Genomic DNA, 14,397 nt, shown 5'->3' with positions numbered 1-14,397 from the left:
CTGCACTGCTATCAATCTATCCAAAAGCTGGGAGCCCATGGAGAGAAAGACAGCGCGTCCCCACCGACTTAATGAAGGGGTTCAGTTAAGTAAAATGGGGGGCTAGGGGGCCGGTGACTGCCAGGTGTTTACTTTTACAACCCCTTTAAGTAGTAGTTGGGGGAGTTTGTTTACTAAAGGCAAATCCACTTTGCATTACAAGTGCGCTTGGAAGTGCAGTCGCTGTAGATCTGAGGGGGACATGCAAGGAAAATAAAAAACAGCATTTTTGCTTGTACATGATTCTCCTCGTTTCAGATCTAAAGTGACTGCACTTCCACAGGCACTTGTAGTGCAAAGTGGATTTACCTTTAGTAAATCAACCCCATAATGTTGGAGTAGTAGCAGGAGTCTCTCTTTAGCTGTGTACATTGCAAATATGTTTTTTTTTTTGTCTCCAAAGGAAAAGGAGCTATCCAGCAAAAATAATGAAATAAACAAGTTTAAAAGAGAGCTTCAAAATGAAAAGGAAAAGAAGGTAATGCATTATTACATGTTAAGGCCCCATGCTCACAGGGCGTTGGAATTTCTCCGCTATGCTCCTGGTAGGGAAAAGTAGCCTAAAAATCGTGTCTAAAGCCACCTATTGAAAAAACGTTTAGGTATGTCAAACATTTGAGCTTTCATGGATTCAATTGGCCAGAATATTAATTTATATTGGCCATTGGAATGAATAAATGCTCAAACGCTAAACGTGTCAATGTTTAAGCGCATTTAGATGCGTTTACACTGATCAATCATTTTTTATTCCCTAAAGCTCCTCTTGTGAACACGCTGGTAATGGGGTTATTTTTTCTGCCTGTAAACACTTATCTTCTAACATGCCTGTAAACGCCTGTGTGCATATAAATATAGGGGTTGATTTAATAAAACTGTAGATGGCAAAATGTGGTGCAGTTGTGCATGGTATACTGTTAATCAGCTTCTAGCTTATTCTATTCAATTAGGCTTTGATAAAAAGAAAAACCTGGAAGCTGATTGGCTACCATGCAGAGCTTCACATTTTGCACTCTCCAGTTTTAGGAAATTAACCCCAATGGCTAAAATAGAGGTCTGTTTACAGGCAGAAAAAAAATGCCAATTGCCTGTAAAAGCTGCGTTTTTTTTAAGCCCTAAGTGTATGTAAACCCTGACAATTAACTTCTCTTAAATGTTCCCTTCTGGTCTGCAAAATATACCATTGAAAATGTTTGTTATATTGTTCAGTCAGTGAAAACAATACATTTTGATTTTGTCAGTAGTCTTGTGAGCTGATAACATCCTGTGCTTCGTGCATGTGCACAAGGCGGGGTTATAGAGATGAGGAAAGGGTTGTGTTCTTTGTAATGCATCAGAAATTAAAGTGGTTGTAGAGGCTGAAGGGCTTTTACCTTCATGCATTTTATAAATAAAGGTAAAAAAACCTTCTGTGTGCTACTCCCCCCCGCAGTCCCCCAATACCTGAGCCCCATCTTGATCGGGCGATGTGCACAGGCGCTGTCCCAGGTCTCTCTCTCTTCATTGGCTGAGACACAGCAGCAGTATCTAATTGGCTCCCACTGCTGTCAATCACAGCTAATAAGGAGAGAGTGGGGGCGGGGCCGATCCACAGCTCTAAGTGTCTTATGGATGCATAGAGCCAGGCTCGGGAGTGAGCACACATAAGTGCCCCCATAGCAAGCAGCTTGCTATTGGGGGCACTGGTCAAGGGGGAGCAGCAAGGAGCGCCAGCGGGGGACCCGATCAGAAGAGGATCGGGCTGCTCTGTGCAAAACCATTGCACAGAGCAGGTAAGTATAACATGTTTATTATAAAAAAACAATAATATCAATTTAAGTTGATAGGACTGACAAACATGTGCTTAGGAATTCAGAACTGTGTTGTCATGTCAAAGAGGAAGGTAGGAGGTTTGTATATTTCTGGCACATAAACAGGTATTTCTTGTATTTATAGCATGATTAAAGGCATAAAACATTGGGAAATGTGCAAGCACAAGGGGTCTTCAAAAAGTTTCTGCACTTTTTTTATACTTAATAGAGTTTAATAAAATGCAGACATTTTTTTGAAGAACCCTTGTATTCCAGAGATGTACTAAATATGTTTTTTTTTTTTTTTGTCATTTTGCTTTGACATGTGTATTACACCATCAGAGGAGACAAATATTTAATTCTGTTTTACATGACATTTATGTCGGCTATGCAGTAGTAAGGAAGGAAGATATCTCTTTGTTAAAGGCTTTGTAGGCTTGCAATTTTTAAAGGGCATGTAAACTCTAACAATGACCTTCTCTTATTTGGACCCTTCTGATCTTTTAAATATACCATTAAACATTTTTCATTATATCTGTTTTATTAGTACAACAAATACCTGTTGACCCTGCCAGAAATCTTGTCAGCTGATACCTTCCTGTGCTATTTGCCTGTGCTACACTCTTATCAGTTATATTGTTTCCAGCTAACTCTGGGAACTACAGAACTACAGAACCCCTCCCTTCTATGGTATAGAGGTGTTTGTAGTCCTGTCCTACGGTGATAATATTGCTTCACTATACATACTGTGTGGTGAGTGAGCATTGTCACCCTAGGCCAGAAAGTCTGTTACTGGCAGAGTCATCAGGAAAAATGAAGGAAGAAAACTTGAAATAAAGAACTAATAAGCTGCAATATATTCATTTTTTGTCTTGGGTTTTTAAAGATTTAGATGTGCTTTAACCTTTAAAGTACTACAAGAATTCACTTAAAATAGTTTTATTTTAGAAGGAGGTTTAATATTCACTATAGATCTTTTAATGGAAAGTCTTACATCTGCTCCTTTTTCCTCCTCTTTCCCATCTTGCCTTCTAATTTTTGCTGTCATTCAGCCAACGAGCTGCATGAAAAAATGAACAGATTTCTGTATCCACTCCAGCGAGGTTGATGCAGGAATCCCCCCTGCTGGGACATTGTAATTTGACAACAAGGAATCCCCGCTGTCAGAATACACTGATCAGTGCTGCAGCCGCTGATCGAATTAAAATTTTCTAGCAGGTCCGAAGCTGATCTACACAGATCATGTGTACCCAGCTTTAGAGGGTTTTTTGTAAATGGTATGGGTGGGAGAGGGAATAATGTATGCCAGTGGATGGGCTTCAACGTACATTACTTATTACCCTAGATCATTTTAAAATGAATGTGGTTGAAAACCTCAGACATGAAAATGAACCAAGCATATCTCTCTATTGTGTGTACTTGTCTCAATTAAGAGAAGTTTTCCTGAAACCAAGAGAAAAAAAGGTGACAGGAGAGGGATCTCCAGCAGATTGACAGCCTCAGCTTTTTCTTTGTTCCTCTCTTCCTGCACTTTGAAGAGATGTAGAGAAGAGAAGACTGTAGATAAACACATAAAACATATGTAGGAGGAATTGTATCATCTCTGTGTATCTCCTGAGGATAATCACTTCACTGGGTATAAGTAAAGCCTAGTACACACAGACCAAATGTCTGACAACATTTGGCCCATGTGTACGGAAGTTGGCCATTCTGTCAACGGGTCATGACCCGGCTGAGAGTGCTGACCGTTTTTACTGGCAGGGGGGGCGAACACAATAGCCCTGCAGGAGAGATTGATGTACTAACATTGGAGTGTTAGTACAGCGGCTCCGACCTGAGCTGTCAGTTTTGTTTTGTTCAACCCACTGGGTTTAATGAAAAAAGACTAGTAGTGTGTATGAGGCTTAACGGTTTACAACCACTTTAAGCCAATAGTCATCTTTCAGGTACCAGATATACTAGACTCACAGCCATTCCTCTGACCACATTTCTCATTGTTTTCTTCTTGAATTGATTGCTGTTTTCAGTACTTTTTAGGAAAATATAAAAACAGGGTATGCAAAATCTAAAACTTCAGTTTGACTGGCAGTCAGATTTGATATTATTGCAATCTGCTTAGAAAAAGATAATTATTTAATAGTTGGTGTGAGTTAGTTTCATTGTGTATATGTACATTTCCTTTAATATGCAAATATTTTATTTTAGGAAAAACTCGAAAAGGAGAAAACACAACTAAAGACAAATATGAAGCATAAGGTGAATAATATTTTTTAAGCTTAAATTAAAAGTAAAGTAAAATCTGCAAGTTCAATCCAAAGTTTTATGGCATTTCCGTTTCTCATATAGGAGGTTCAGACCATTATTGCAGAAACTCCAAAGCAGTCATCCAAAATAGGAAGTATACAGACTTCTTCCTCTTTTTCAAAGAGATCAACTCTTGCAGAAATAATATCACAAGGGCAGCCTGACAGAAAGTCTGATAACAAGGTTTCATCTCCATGGACCAATTCAAAGAGCTGCAATTACACAGTTCCAAAGGTACAAATATCTATTCTGTTCTTTTCAACCAGCTACAGGAAGGCAGATGCAAGTGAGTTATTCACGTGCATGTTTCGACAAGTCGTAACCAATTTAAAGGAGAAGTATGGCCAAAGCTTTTGTGGCCATACTTCTATAGATTACAGGAGTGCAGTTTGTTCTGCACTCCCGTGAACTGTTTTTAGCCGACAGTGGGCTAAAGTCCGCTGTCGGCTGACGTCACTCAGCCGGTCCAAGCTTGGGAAAGATCCCGACCATATCATCTACCCAGATGCCTGGACCGACACCTGTCTCAGCCTCTCAGCGATCCGCCGAGAGCCTGAGCAAGTTCCCCCGGCCCTCTTCACAGCCCAGCGCTACAGTGAGCGCTGGAGGGGAGAGCAGAAAGCCGGTGACTGACAGTCTCGGTTCTCTGTTTAGAGAGAAGTGAGAGAACTGAGTGATAAGCGGTTTTTATTACTCAGTTCTCCCTGCACAGCCAGCAGGGAACAGATGCAGCATCGGCTCGATGCTGCATCCACCTAGGTGAGTATGATTGTTTGTTTGTTTTTTAATCCCAAACTTCTCTTTTAAGCATCTCTGAAGTCAGTTGGGCATTGATTGTAGTAAAAGAGAAAATTAGCACTTGTGAGCATTATGTTGTAAAGGCATTTAACTTTTTTACATTTTAGGGGAATGACCCCCTTACTACATGTGTATTTCATCTGGAGTCTAAATGTGTAATGGTGCTGGCCATAGATTGAAATTTGTCTGGTTCAGCAGGGAATGGCCAATTTTTGATCAATCTGTAGCCATTCCTGTTCCAGAGAATTCAATATAATTATTGACTTCACTTGAATCAGCTTGTTGGAAAATTTTCCTTCAATCAGCACTGCAGCCTTGTGGCTGCAGCGCTGATCACTGTATTCTGACCGCAGAGGAGTCCCCGCTGTTAGAGTACAAAAACACAGTGGGGAGCAATCCTCTATCAACCTTGCTTGTGTGAATGGGGGGATCCATTCAGGTTTTTTTGACTGATCGAAAAAACGGATCCATCTATGACCAGCCTAAGAGCCCATTCACACAGGGGCAACTTTGGATCTGACTTCAAGCCGCCCCTAGTCGCCTCAAGTCGCGCTACACGAAAAAATCAATGTAAGTGAATGGATCTGTCTTAATGCACACTACTGCAGTCGCTCCGACTTCAGAAAAGGTTCCTGTACTACTTCTATCTGACTTGAAGGCAACTTGTACCCATTGATTTCAATGGAAGTTGCCTCCAAGTCTGATCACTGTTCATACTGAGGCAACTTTACAGGAAGCAGAAAAGAAACAGAAAGTAATTTCCTCCACTAAACAGCCAGCCCCCTCCTTCTCACACACAGCTGATAAGCTCTGATTGGCCACTTGTAAAGTTCCCTGTCCTGGAGGCGACTTCAAGTTGTGTTGTAAGTTGCCCCAAGTCGTGCTGTGATTCATACTCAAGTCGTGTCCAAGTTGCCTCCCAAAGTCGTGCTGGAAGTCGTGTTGCCCCTGTGTGAATGGGCTCTTAGTCCTAGTGGTGCATGATTTGAGGAGTGGAATATTTTTCACCAAAGAAAGAAAGATGGTAAAAAGAGTGCAAATACATCCTTAATAGGGATGAGCCGAACACCCCCCTGTTCGGTTCGCACCAGAACATGCGAACAGGAAAAAAGTTCGTTCGAACATGCGAACACCGTTAAAGTCTATGGGACACGAACATGAATAATCAAAAGTGCTAATTTTCAAGGCTTATATGCAAGTTATTGTCATAAAAAGTGTTTGGGGACCTGGGTCCTGCCCCAGGGGACATGGATCAATGCAAAAAAAAGTTTTAAAAACGGCCGTTTTTTCAGGAGCAGTGATTTTAATAATGCTTAAAGTCAAACAATAAAAGTGTAATATCCCTTTAAATTTCGTACCTGGGGGGTGTCTATAGTGTGCCTGTAAAGGGGCGCATGTTTCCTGTGTTTAGAACAGTCTGACAGCAAAATGACATTTTGAAGGAAAAAACTCATTTAAAACTACCCGCGGCTATTGCATTGCCGACAATACACATAGAAGTTCATTGATAAAAACGGCATGGGAATTCCCCAAAGGGGAACCCCGAACCAAAATTAAAAAAAAAAAATGACGTGGGGGTCCCCCTAAATTCCATACCAGGCCCTTCTGGTCTGGTATGGATATTAAGGGGAACCCCGGCCAAAATTTAAAAAAAAAAATGACGTGGGGTTCCCCCTAAATTCCATACCAGACCCTTCAGGTCTGGTATGGATTTTAAGGGGAACCCCGCGCCAAAAAAAAAAAAAAAAACGGCGTGGGGTCCCCCCAAAAATCCATACCAGACCCTTATCCGAGCACGCAACCTGGCAGGCCGCAGGAAAAGAGGGGGGGGCGAGAGTGCGGCCCCCCCTCCCTCCTGAACCGTACCAGGCCACATGCCCTCAACATTGGGAGTGTGCTTTGGGGTAGCCCCCCAAAACACCTTGTCCCCATGTTGATGAGGACAAGGGCCTCATCCCCACAACCCTGGCCGGTGGTTGTGGGGGTCTGCGGGCGGGGGGCTTATCGGAATCTGGAAGCCCCCTTTAACAAGGTGACCCCCAGATCCCGGCCCCCCCCCTGTGTGAAATGGTAAGGGGGTACATAAGTACCCCTACCATTTCACGAAAAAAGTGTCAAAAATGTTAAAAATGACAAGAGACAGTTTTTGACAATTCCTTTATTTAAATGCTTCTTCTTTCTTCTATCTTGCTTCATCTTCTGGTTCTTCTGGCTCTTCTGGTTCTTCTGGTTCTTCCTCCGGCGTTCTCGTCCAGCATCTCCTCCGCGGCGTCTTCTGTCTTCTTCTCCTCGGGCCGCTCCGCACCCATGGCATGGGGGGGAGGCTCCCGCTCTTCTCTTCTTCTTTTCTTCTTTTCTTCTCTTCTTCTCTTCTTCTTCATTTTCTTCTCCGGGCCGCTCCGCAATCCATGCTGGCATGGAGGGAGGCTCCCGCTGTGTGACGGCGCTCCTCGTCTGACAGTTCTTAAATAACGGGGGGGGGGGGCGGCCACCCGGTGACCCCGCCCCCCTCTGACGCACGGTGACTTGACGGGACTTCCCTGTGACGTCACGGGGAATGCCACAGGGAAGTCCCGTCAAGTCACCGTGCGTCAGAGGGGGGCGGGGTCACCGGGTGGCCCCGCCCCCCCGTTATTTAAGAACTGTCAGACGAGGAGCGCCGTCACACAGCGGGAGCCTCCCTCCATGCCAGCATGGATTGCGGAGCGGCCCGGAGAAGAAAATGAAGAAGAAGAGAAGAAGAGAAGAAAAGAAGAAAAGAAGAAGAGAAGAGCGGGAGCCTCCCCCCCATGCCATGGGTGCGGAGCGGCCCGAGGAGAAGAAGACAGAAGACGCCGTGGAGGAGATGCTGGACGAGAACGCCGGAGGAAGAACCAGAAGAACCAGAAGAGCCAGAAGAACCAGAAGATGAAGCAAGATAGAAGAAAGAAGAAGCATTTAAATAAAGGAATTGTCAAAAACTGTCTCTTGTCATTTTTAACATTTTTGACACTTTTTTCGTGAAATGGTAGGGGTACTTATGTACCCCCTTACCATTTCACACAGGGGGGGGGCCGGGATCTGGGGGTCACCTTGTTAAAGGGGGCTTCCAGATTCCGATAAGCCCCCCGCCCGCAGACCCCCACAACCACCGGCCAGGGTTGTGGGGATGAGGCCCTTGTCCTCATCAACATGGGGACAAGGTGTTTTGGGGGGCTACCCCAAAGCACCCTCCCAATGTTGAGGGCATGTGGCCTGGTACGGTTCAGGAGGGAGGGGGGGCCGCACTCTTGTCCCCCCCTCTTTTCCTGCGGCCTGCCAGGTTGCGTGCTCGGATAAGGGTCTGGTATGGATTTTTGGGGGGACCCCACGCCGTATTTTTTTTTTTTTTTGGCGCGGGGTTCCCCTTAATATCCATACCAGACCTGAAGGGCCTGGTATGGAATTTAGGGGGACCCCCACGTCATTTTTTTTTTTAATTTTGGTTCGGGGTTCCCCTTTGGGGAATTCCCATGCCGTTTTTATCAATGAACTTCTATGTGTATTGTCGGCAATGCAATAGCCGCGGGTAGTTTTAAATGAGTTTTTTCCTTCAAAATGTCATTTTGCTGTCAGACTGTTCTAAACACAGGAAACATGCGCCCCTTTACAGGCATACTATAGACACCCCCCAGGTACGAAATTTAAAGGGATATTACACTTTTATTGATTGACTTTAAGTATTATTAAAATCACTGCTCCTGAAAAAACGGCCGTTTTTAAAACTTTTTTTTGCATTGATCCATGTCCCCTGGGGCAGGACCCAGGTCCCCAAACACTTTTTATGACAATAACTTGCATATTAGCCTTTAAAATTAGCACTTTTGATTTCTCCCATAGACTTTTAAAGGGTGTTCCGCGGCATTCGAATTTGCCGCGAACACCCCAAATTGTTCGCTGTTCGGTGAACTTGCGAACAGCCAATGTTCGAGTCGAACATGAGTTCGACTCGAACTCGAAGCTCATCCCTAATCCTTAATAACAAACTCAACAAAGGCTCAAATAAATTAGATCAGAGTTCTTTAAATCCAGGTCCAATGATTTCGCTATGCAAATAAATATAAACACAACAGTATACTTCACTCCTAGAGCTGGCAGACTGATTGGTACAAAGATGGCACATCTTTACACACCCACAAACTTTTAGGCAGGGATGAGAAACTCACAGCACACCAATAAAATATCAGACCATGAAAACTTTTTTAAAAACTCATCCGCTCACATTACTGACTGATTGATTTTCAGAAGTAGTTCTGGGAACCAGCGAAGATAGATATAAAGCTGTCCTCCCCTGTTTTGTGGCCAGCTGTGAGAGATGCAGCAGCTAAAAGATATAGGAGGGAACGCATGCCCATATATGGTGGCACTGTCTAATCATCCAGCTATATTAGGAAAAAGTTCTAAATATTATTAAGATGATTAGTAACTGAAATTGGGCAAGACCCTTGGCAATGTCTATTCCATGCTACTAGCAATTCAAGGAAAAAATATAAAACATCTATTATACCATTTTTGTTAAATGCAGCGAAAGTATTAATCCCGAAATACTGTAAATCAAAGAATACCAACTACAGTGGGGACGGAAAGTATTCAGACCCCCTTAAATTTTTCACTCTTTGTTATAGTGCAGTCATTTGCTAAAATCATTTAAGTTCATTTTTGTTCCTCAATGTACACACAGCACCCCATATTGACAGAAAAACACAGAATTGTTGACATTTTTGCAGATTTATTCAAAAAGAAAAACTGAAATATCACATGGTCTTAAGTATTCAGACCCTTTGCTCAGTATTTAGTAGAAGCACCCTTTTGATCTAATACAGCCACGAGTCTTTTTGGGAAAGATGCAACAAGTTTTTCACACCTGGATTTGGGGATCCTCTGCCATTTCTCCTTGTAGATCCTCTCCAGTTCTGTCAGGTTGGATAGTAAACATTGGTGGACAGCCATTTTTAGGTCTCTCTAGAAATGCTCAATTGAGTTTAAGTCAGGGATCTGGCTGGGCCATTCAAGAACAGTCACAGAGTTTTTGTGAAGCCACTCCTTCATTATTTTAGCTGTGTGCTTAGGGTCATTGTCTTGTTGGAAAGTAAACCTTCGGCCCAGTCTAAGGTCCTGAGCACTCTGGAGAAGGTTTTTGTCCAGGATATCCCTGTACTTGGCCGCATTCATCTTTCCCTCGATTGCAACCAGTAGTCCTGTCTCTGCAGCTGAAAAACACCCCCACAGCATGATGCTTCCACCACCATGCTTCACTGTTGGGACTGTATTGGACAAGTGATGAGCAGTGCCTGGTTTTCTCCACACATACCGCTTAGAATTAAGCCCAAAAAGTTCTATCTTGGTCTCATCAGACCAGAGAATCTTATTTCTCACCATCTTGCAGTCCTTCAGGTGTTTTTTAGCAAACTCCATGCAGGCTTTCATGTGTCTTTCATGGGTTCTTCTTTACCTCTCTCACCAAGGCTCTTCTCTCCCGATAGCTCAGTTTGGCCGGACGGCCAGCTCTAGGAAGGGTTCTAGTAGTCCCAAACATCTTCCATTTAAGGATTACGGAGGCCACTGTGCTCTTAGGAACCTTAAGTGCAGCAGAAATTTTTTTGTAACCTTGGCCAGATCTGTGCCTTGCCACAATTCTGTCTCTGAGCTCTTCAGGCAGTTCCTTTGACCTCATGATTCTCATTTGCTCTGACATGCACCATGAGCTGTAAGGTCTTATATAGACAGGTGTGTGGCTTTCCTAATCAAGTCCAATCAGTATAATCAAACCCAGCTGGACTCAAAGGTGTAGAACCATCTCAAGGATGATCAGAAGAAATGGACAGCACCTGAGTTAACCACTTCAGCCCCGGAAGGATTTACCCCCTTCCTGACCAGAGCACTTTTTACAATTTGGCACTGCGTCGCTTTAACTGCTAATTGCGCGGTCATGCAATGCTGTACCCAAACTAAATTTGCGTCCTTTTCTTCCCACAAATAGAGCTTTCTTTTGATGTTATTTGATCACCTCTGCGGTTTTTATTTTTTGCGCTATAAACGGAAAAATACTGAAAATTTTGAAAAAAGATGACATTTTCTACTTTTTGTTATAAAAAAAAAATATAAACTCAATTTTAGTCATACATTGAGGCCAAAATGTATTCAGCCACATTTATTTGGTAAAAAAAAATGTCAATAAGCATATATTTATTGGTTTGCGCAAAAGTTATAGCGTCTACAAACTAGGGTACATTTTCTGTAATTTACACAGCTTTTAGTTTATGACTGCCTATGTCATTTCTTGAGGTGCTAAAATGGCAGGGCAGTACAAACCCCCCCAAATGACCCCATTTTGGAAAGTAGACACCCCAAGGAAATTGCTGAGAAGCATGTTGAGCCCATTGAATATTATTTTTTTTTGTCCCAAGTGATTGAATAATGACAAAAAAAAAGAAATTACAAAAAGTTGTCAATAAATGATATATTGCTCACACAGGCCATGGGCATATGTGGAATTGCACCCCAAAATACATTCAGCTGCTTCTCCTGAGTACGGGGATACCACATGTGTGGGACTTTTTGGGAGCCTAGCCGCGTACGGGGCCCCCGAAAACCAATCACCGCCTTCAGGATTTCTAAGGGCGTAAATTTTTGATTTCACTCCTCACTACCTATCACAGTTTTGAAGGCCATAAAATGCCCAGATGGCACAACCCCCCCCCAAATGACCCCATTTTGGAAAGTAGACACCCCAAGCTATTTGCTGAGAGGCATGGTGAGTATTTTGCAGCTCTCATTTGTTTTTGAAAATGAAGACAGACAAGAAAAACATTTTTTTTTTTCAATTTTCAAAACTTTGTGACAAAAAGTGAGGTCTGCAAAATACTCACTATACCTCTCAGCAAATAGCTTGGGGTGTCTACTTTCCAAAATAGGGTCATTGGGGGGGGGGGGTTTGTGCCACCTGGGCATTCCATGGCCTCCGAAACTGTGATAGGCATTGAAGAGTGAAATCAAAAATTTACGCCCTTAGAAAGCCTGAAGGCGGTGCTTGTTTTCCGGGGTCCCGTGCGCGGCTAGGCTCCCAAAAAGTCTCACACATGTGGTATCCCCGTACTCAGGAGAAGCAACAGAATGTATTTTGGGGTGTAATTTCACATATTCCCATGGCATGTTTGAGCAATATATCATTTAGTGACAACTTTGTGCAAAAAAAAAAAAAAAATGTGTCTTTTTCCCGCAACTTGTGTCACAATATAAAATATTCCATGGACTCGACATGCCTCTCAGCAAATAGCTTGGGGTGTCTACTTTCCAAAATGGGGTCATTTGGGGGGGTTTTAAACTGTCCTGGCATTTTATGCACAACATTTACAAGCTTATGTCACACATCACCCACTCTTCTAACCACTTGAAGACAAAGCCCTTTCTGACACTTTTTGTTTACATGAAAAAATTATTTTTTTTTGCAAGAAAATTACTTTGAACCCCCAAACATATATTTTTTTAAAGCAAATGCCCTACAGATTAAAATGGTGGGTGTTTCATTTTTTTTTTTTCACACAGTATTTGCGCAGCAATTTTTCAAATGCATTTTTTGGGGGAAAAACACACTTTTTTAAATTTTAATGCACCAAAACACACTATATTGCCCAAATGTTTGATGAGATAAAAAAGATGATCTTAGGCCGAGTACATGGATACCAAACATGACATGCTTTAAAATTGCGCACAAACGTGCAGTGGTAACACTTTAGATTTACAGAGGAGGTCTACTGCTAAAATTACTACCCTCGATCTGACCTTCGCGGTGATACCTCACATGCATGGTGCAATAGCTGTTTACATTTGACGCCAGAACGACGCTTGCGTTTGCCTTAGCGCGAGAGTAGGGGGGGACAGGGGTGCTTTTTTTTTTTTTTTTTTTCTTTTTTTTATACTGTTCCTTTCATTTTTTTTTTTTTTTTTTTTTTTTTTAATCATTTTTTTTGTTATCCCAGGGAATGTAAATATCCCCTATGATAGCAATAGGTAGTGACAGGTACTCTTTTTTTGAAAAAATTGGGGTCTATTAGACCCTAGATCTCTCCCCTGCCCTCAAAGCATCTGACCACACCAAGATCGGTGTGATAAAATGGCGCTGTTTACATCCGGCGAAATCTAAGTCATGAAATGCTCGTAGCTTCCGGTTTCTTAGGCCATAGAGATGTTTGGAGCCACTCTGGTCTCTGATCAGCTCTATGGTCAGCTGGCTGAATCACCGGCTGCATTCTCAGGTTCCCTATTGAGACAGGAGAGCCAGAGAAAAACACGGAAGACGGTGGGGGGGGCATTCCCTCCCACTGCTTGTAAAAGCAGTCTAATGGCTAATTAGCCACTAGGATTGCTTTTACATGAAAGCCGACCGCTGGCTGAAAAGAATGATACCAAGATGATACCTAAACCTGCAGGCATCATTCTGGTATAACCACTCAAAGTTGTGAATTGCGTACCTGAAGACAAAAAAATGGTTAACAATAAAACACAGTAAACGGTAAAGTATAAAAAATTGCATACCTGAAAAGCAAACATGATAAAACATAATAACAATAAAACATTGGAGAATAGAATACAATAAAAAAAAGCAGAACAACAGAGAGAGAATAGAGAGAGAGAGAACAATGAAACAAAAACTATTTTTTTTTTATTTTATATATTTTTTTGTGGTTTTTTTTTTTTTTTTTACACTTTTTTTTGTAACTGTAACTTTTATAACTGTAACCGGTTCCAGGTTCGGGTCTCTCAAAATGCGATGGCATCTTGGGAGACCCTGTGAAAGTGTGCCTAGTTTGTGCAATGCTGTACCCTACGCTAATACTCAACTAGTGTATGGTAGCGTTCAAAACATTCACCAATGCAAAGACCAGGATTGTCAGGACAGGAGGGACAATAATAGCGGGTGTCACGCCTATATCCGCGCTTGCTGCAGACACAACATCTTTTTTGGGGGGGTTTGTCGGGTAGGGGTCCTCGGGAGGACATAAAAATGCCTCTCATGCAGCCGATTGCATTTGGTTGGGGATGTGAATGGGGGAAGTACGGGTGCTGCAGAAGTGGTGGGTTCCCAATTAGGATCGGCGAATGCAGCAGGAAGGGCATTATGGGCACGACAGGCCTGTGTTTGTCTTCTTCTTGGTGGCAGCGGGACACTACTTGTGCTTGCCACCTCACCAGCTTGAACTGCACTTATGGGACTCGCCACGTCACCAAGTGTTACTGCAGTGCTGGTTTGACTACGACCGGGGTGTACTAGGCCGCTGGTGCTTGCCAGTTCACCAAAACGCTACCAAAAAAACTGTTAGCGATCGCAGGGATCAGGCCTGACTCTGCGAACGCTGCAGTTATGCGTTTAGTGTTTTGTAAGTGACAGTGATCGATCGATACTGCACTTGGGTGGGCTGGGCTGGGCCGGGCAGAGGGGCAAAATGCAGGT

General features: G+C 42.9%; 1 protein-coding gene across 1 annotated transcript in view; it reads left to right on the top strand.

The window, feature by feature from the left end:
- The window catches only part of SYCP1 (synaptonemal complex protein 1), a 360,929-nt gene that overhangs the window by 268,245 nt on the left and 78,287 nt on the right, over positions 1-14,397 (top strand). Inside the window, exons 20-22 of the mRNA XM_073615691.1 lie at positions 443-517; positions 4,032-4,082; positions 4,173-4,364. Of these exons, the coding sequence (XP_073471792.1) occupies positions 443-517; positions 4,032-4,082; positions 4,173-4,364 (318 nt within the window). The remainder of the gene's footprint in view (positions 1-442; positions 518-4,031; positions 4,083-4,172; positions 4,365-14,397) is intronic.

The sequence above is a fragment of the Aquarana catesbeiana genome, linkage group LG02 (genome assembly GCF_042186555.1).
Source record: "Aquarana catesbeiana isolate 2022-GZ linkage group LG02, ASM4218655v1, whole genome shotgun sequence".
In the NCBI taxonomy this organism is placed as follows: Eukaryota; Metazoa; Chordata; class Amphibia; order Anura; family Ranidae; genus Aquarana; species Aquarana catesbeiana.
This window is presented reverse-complemented; position numbering and strand designations above follow the sequence as displayed.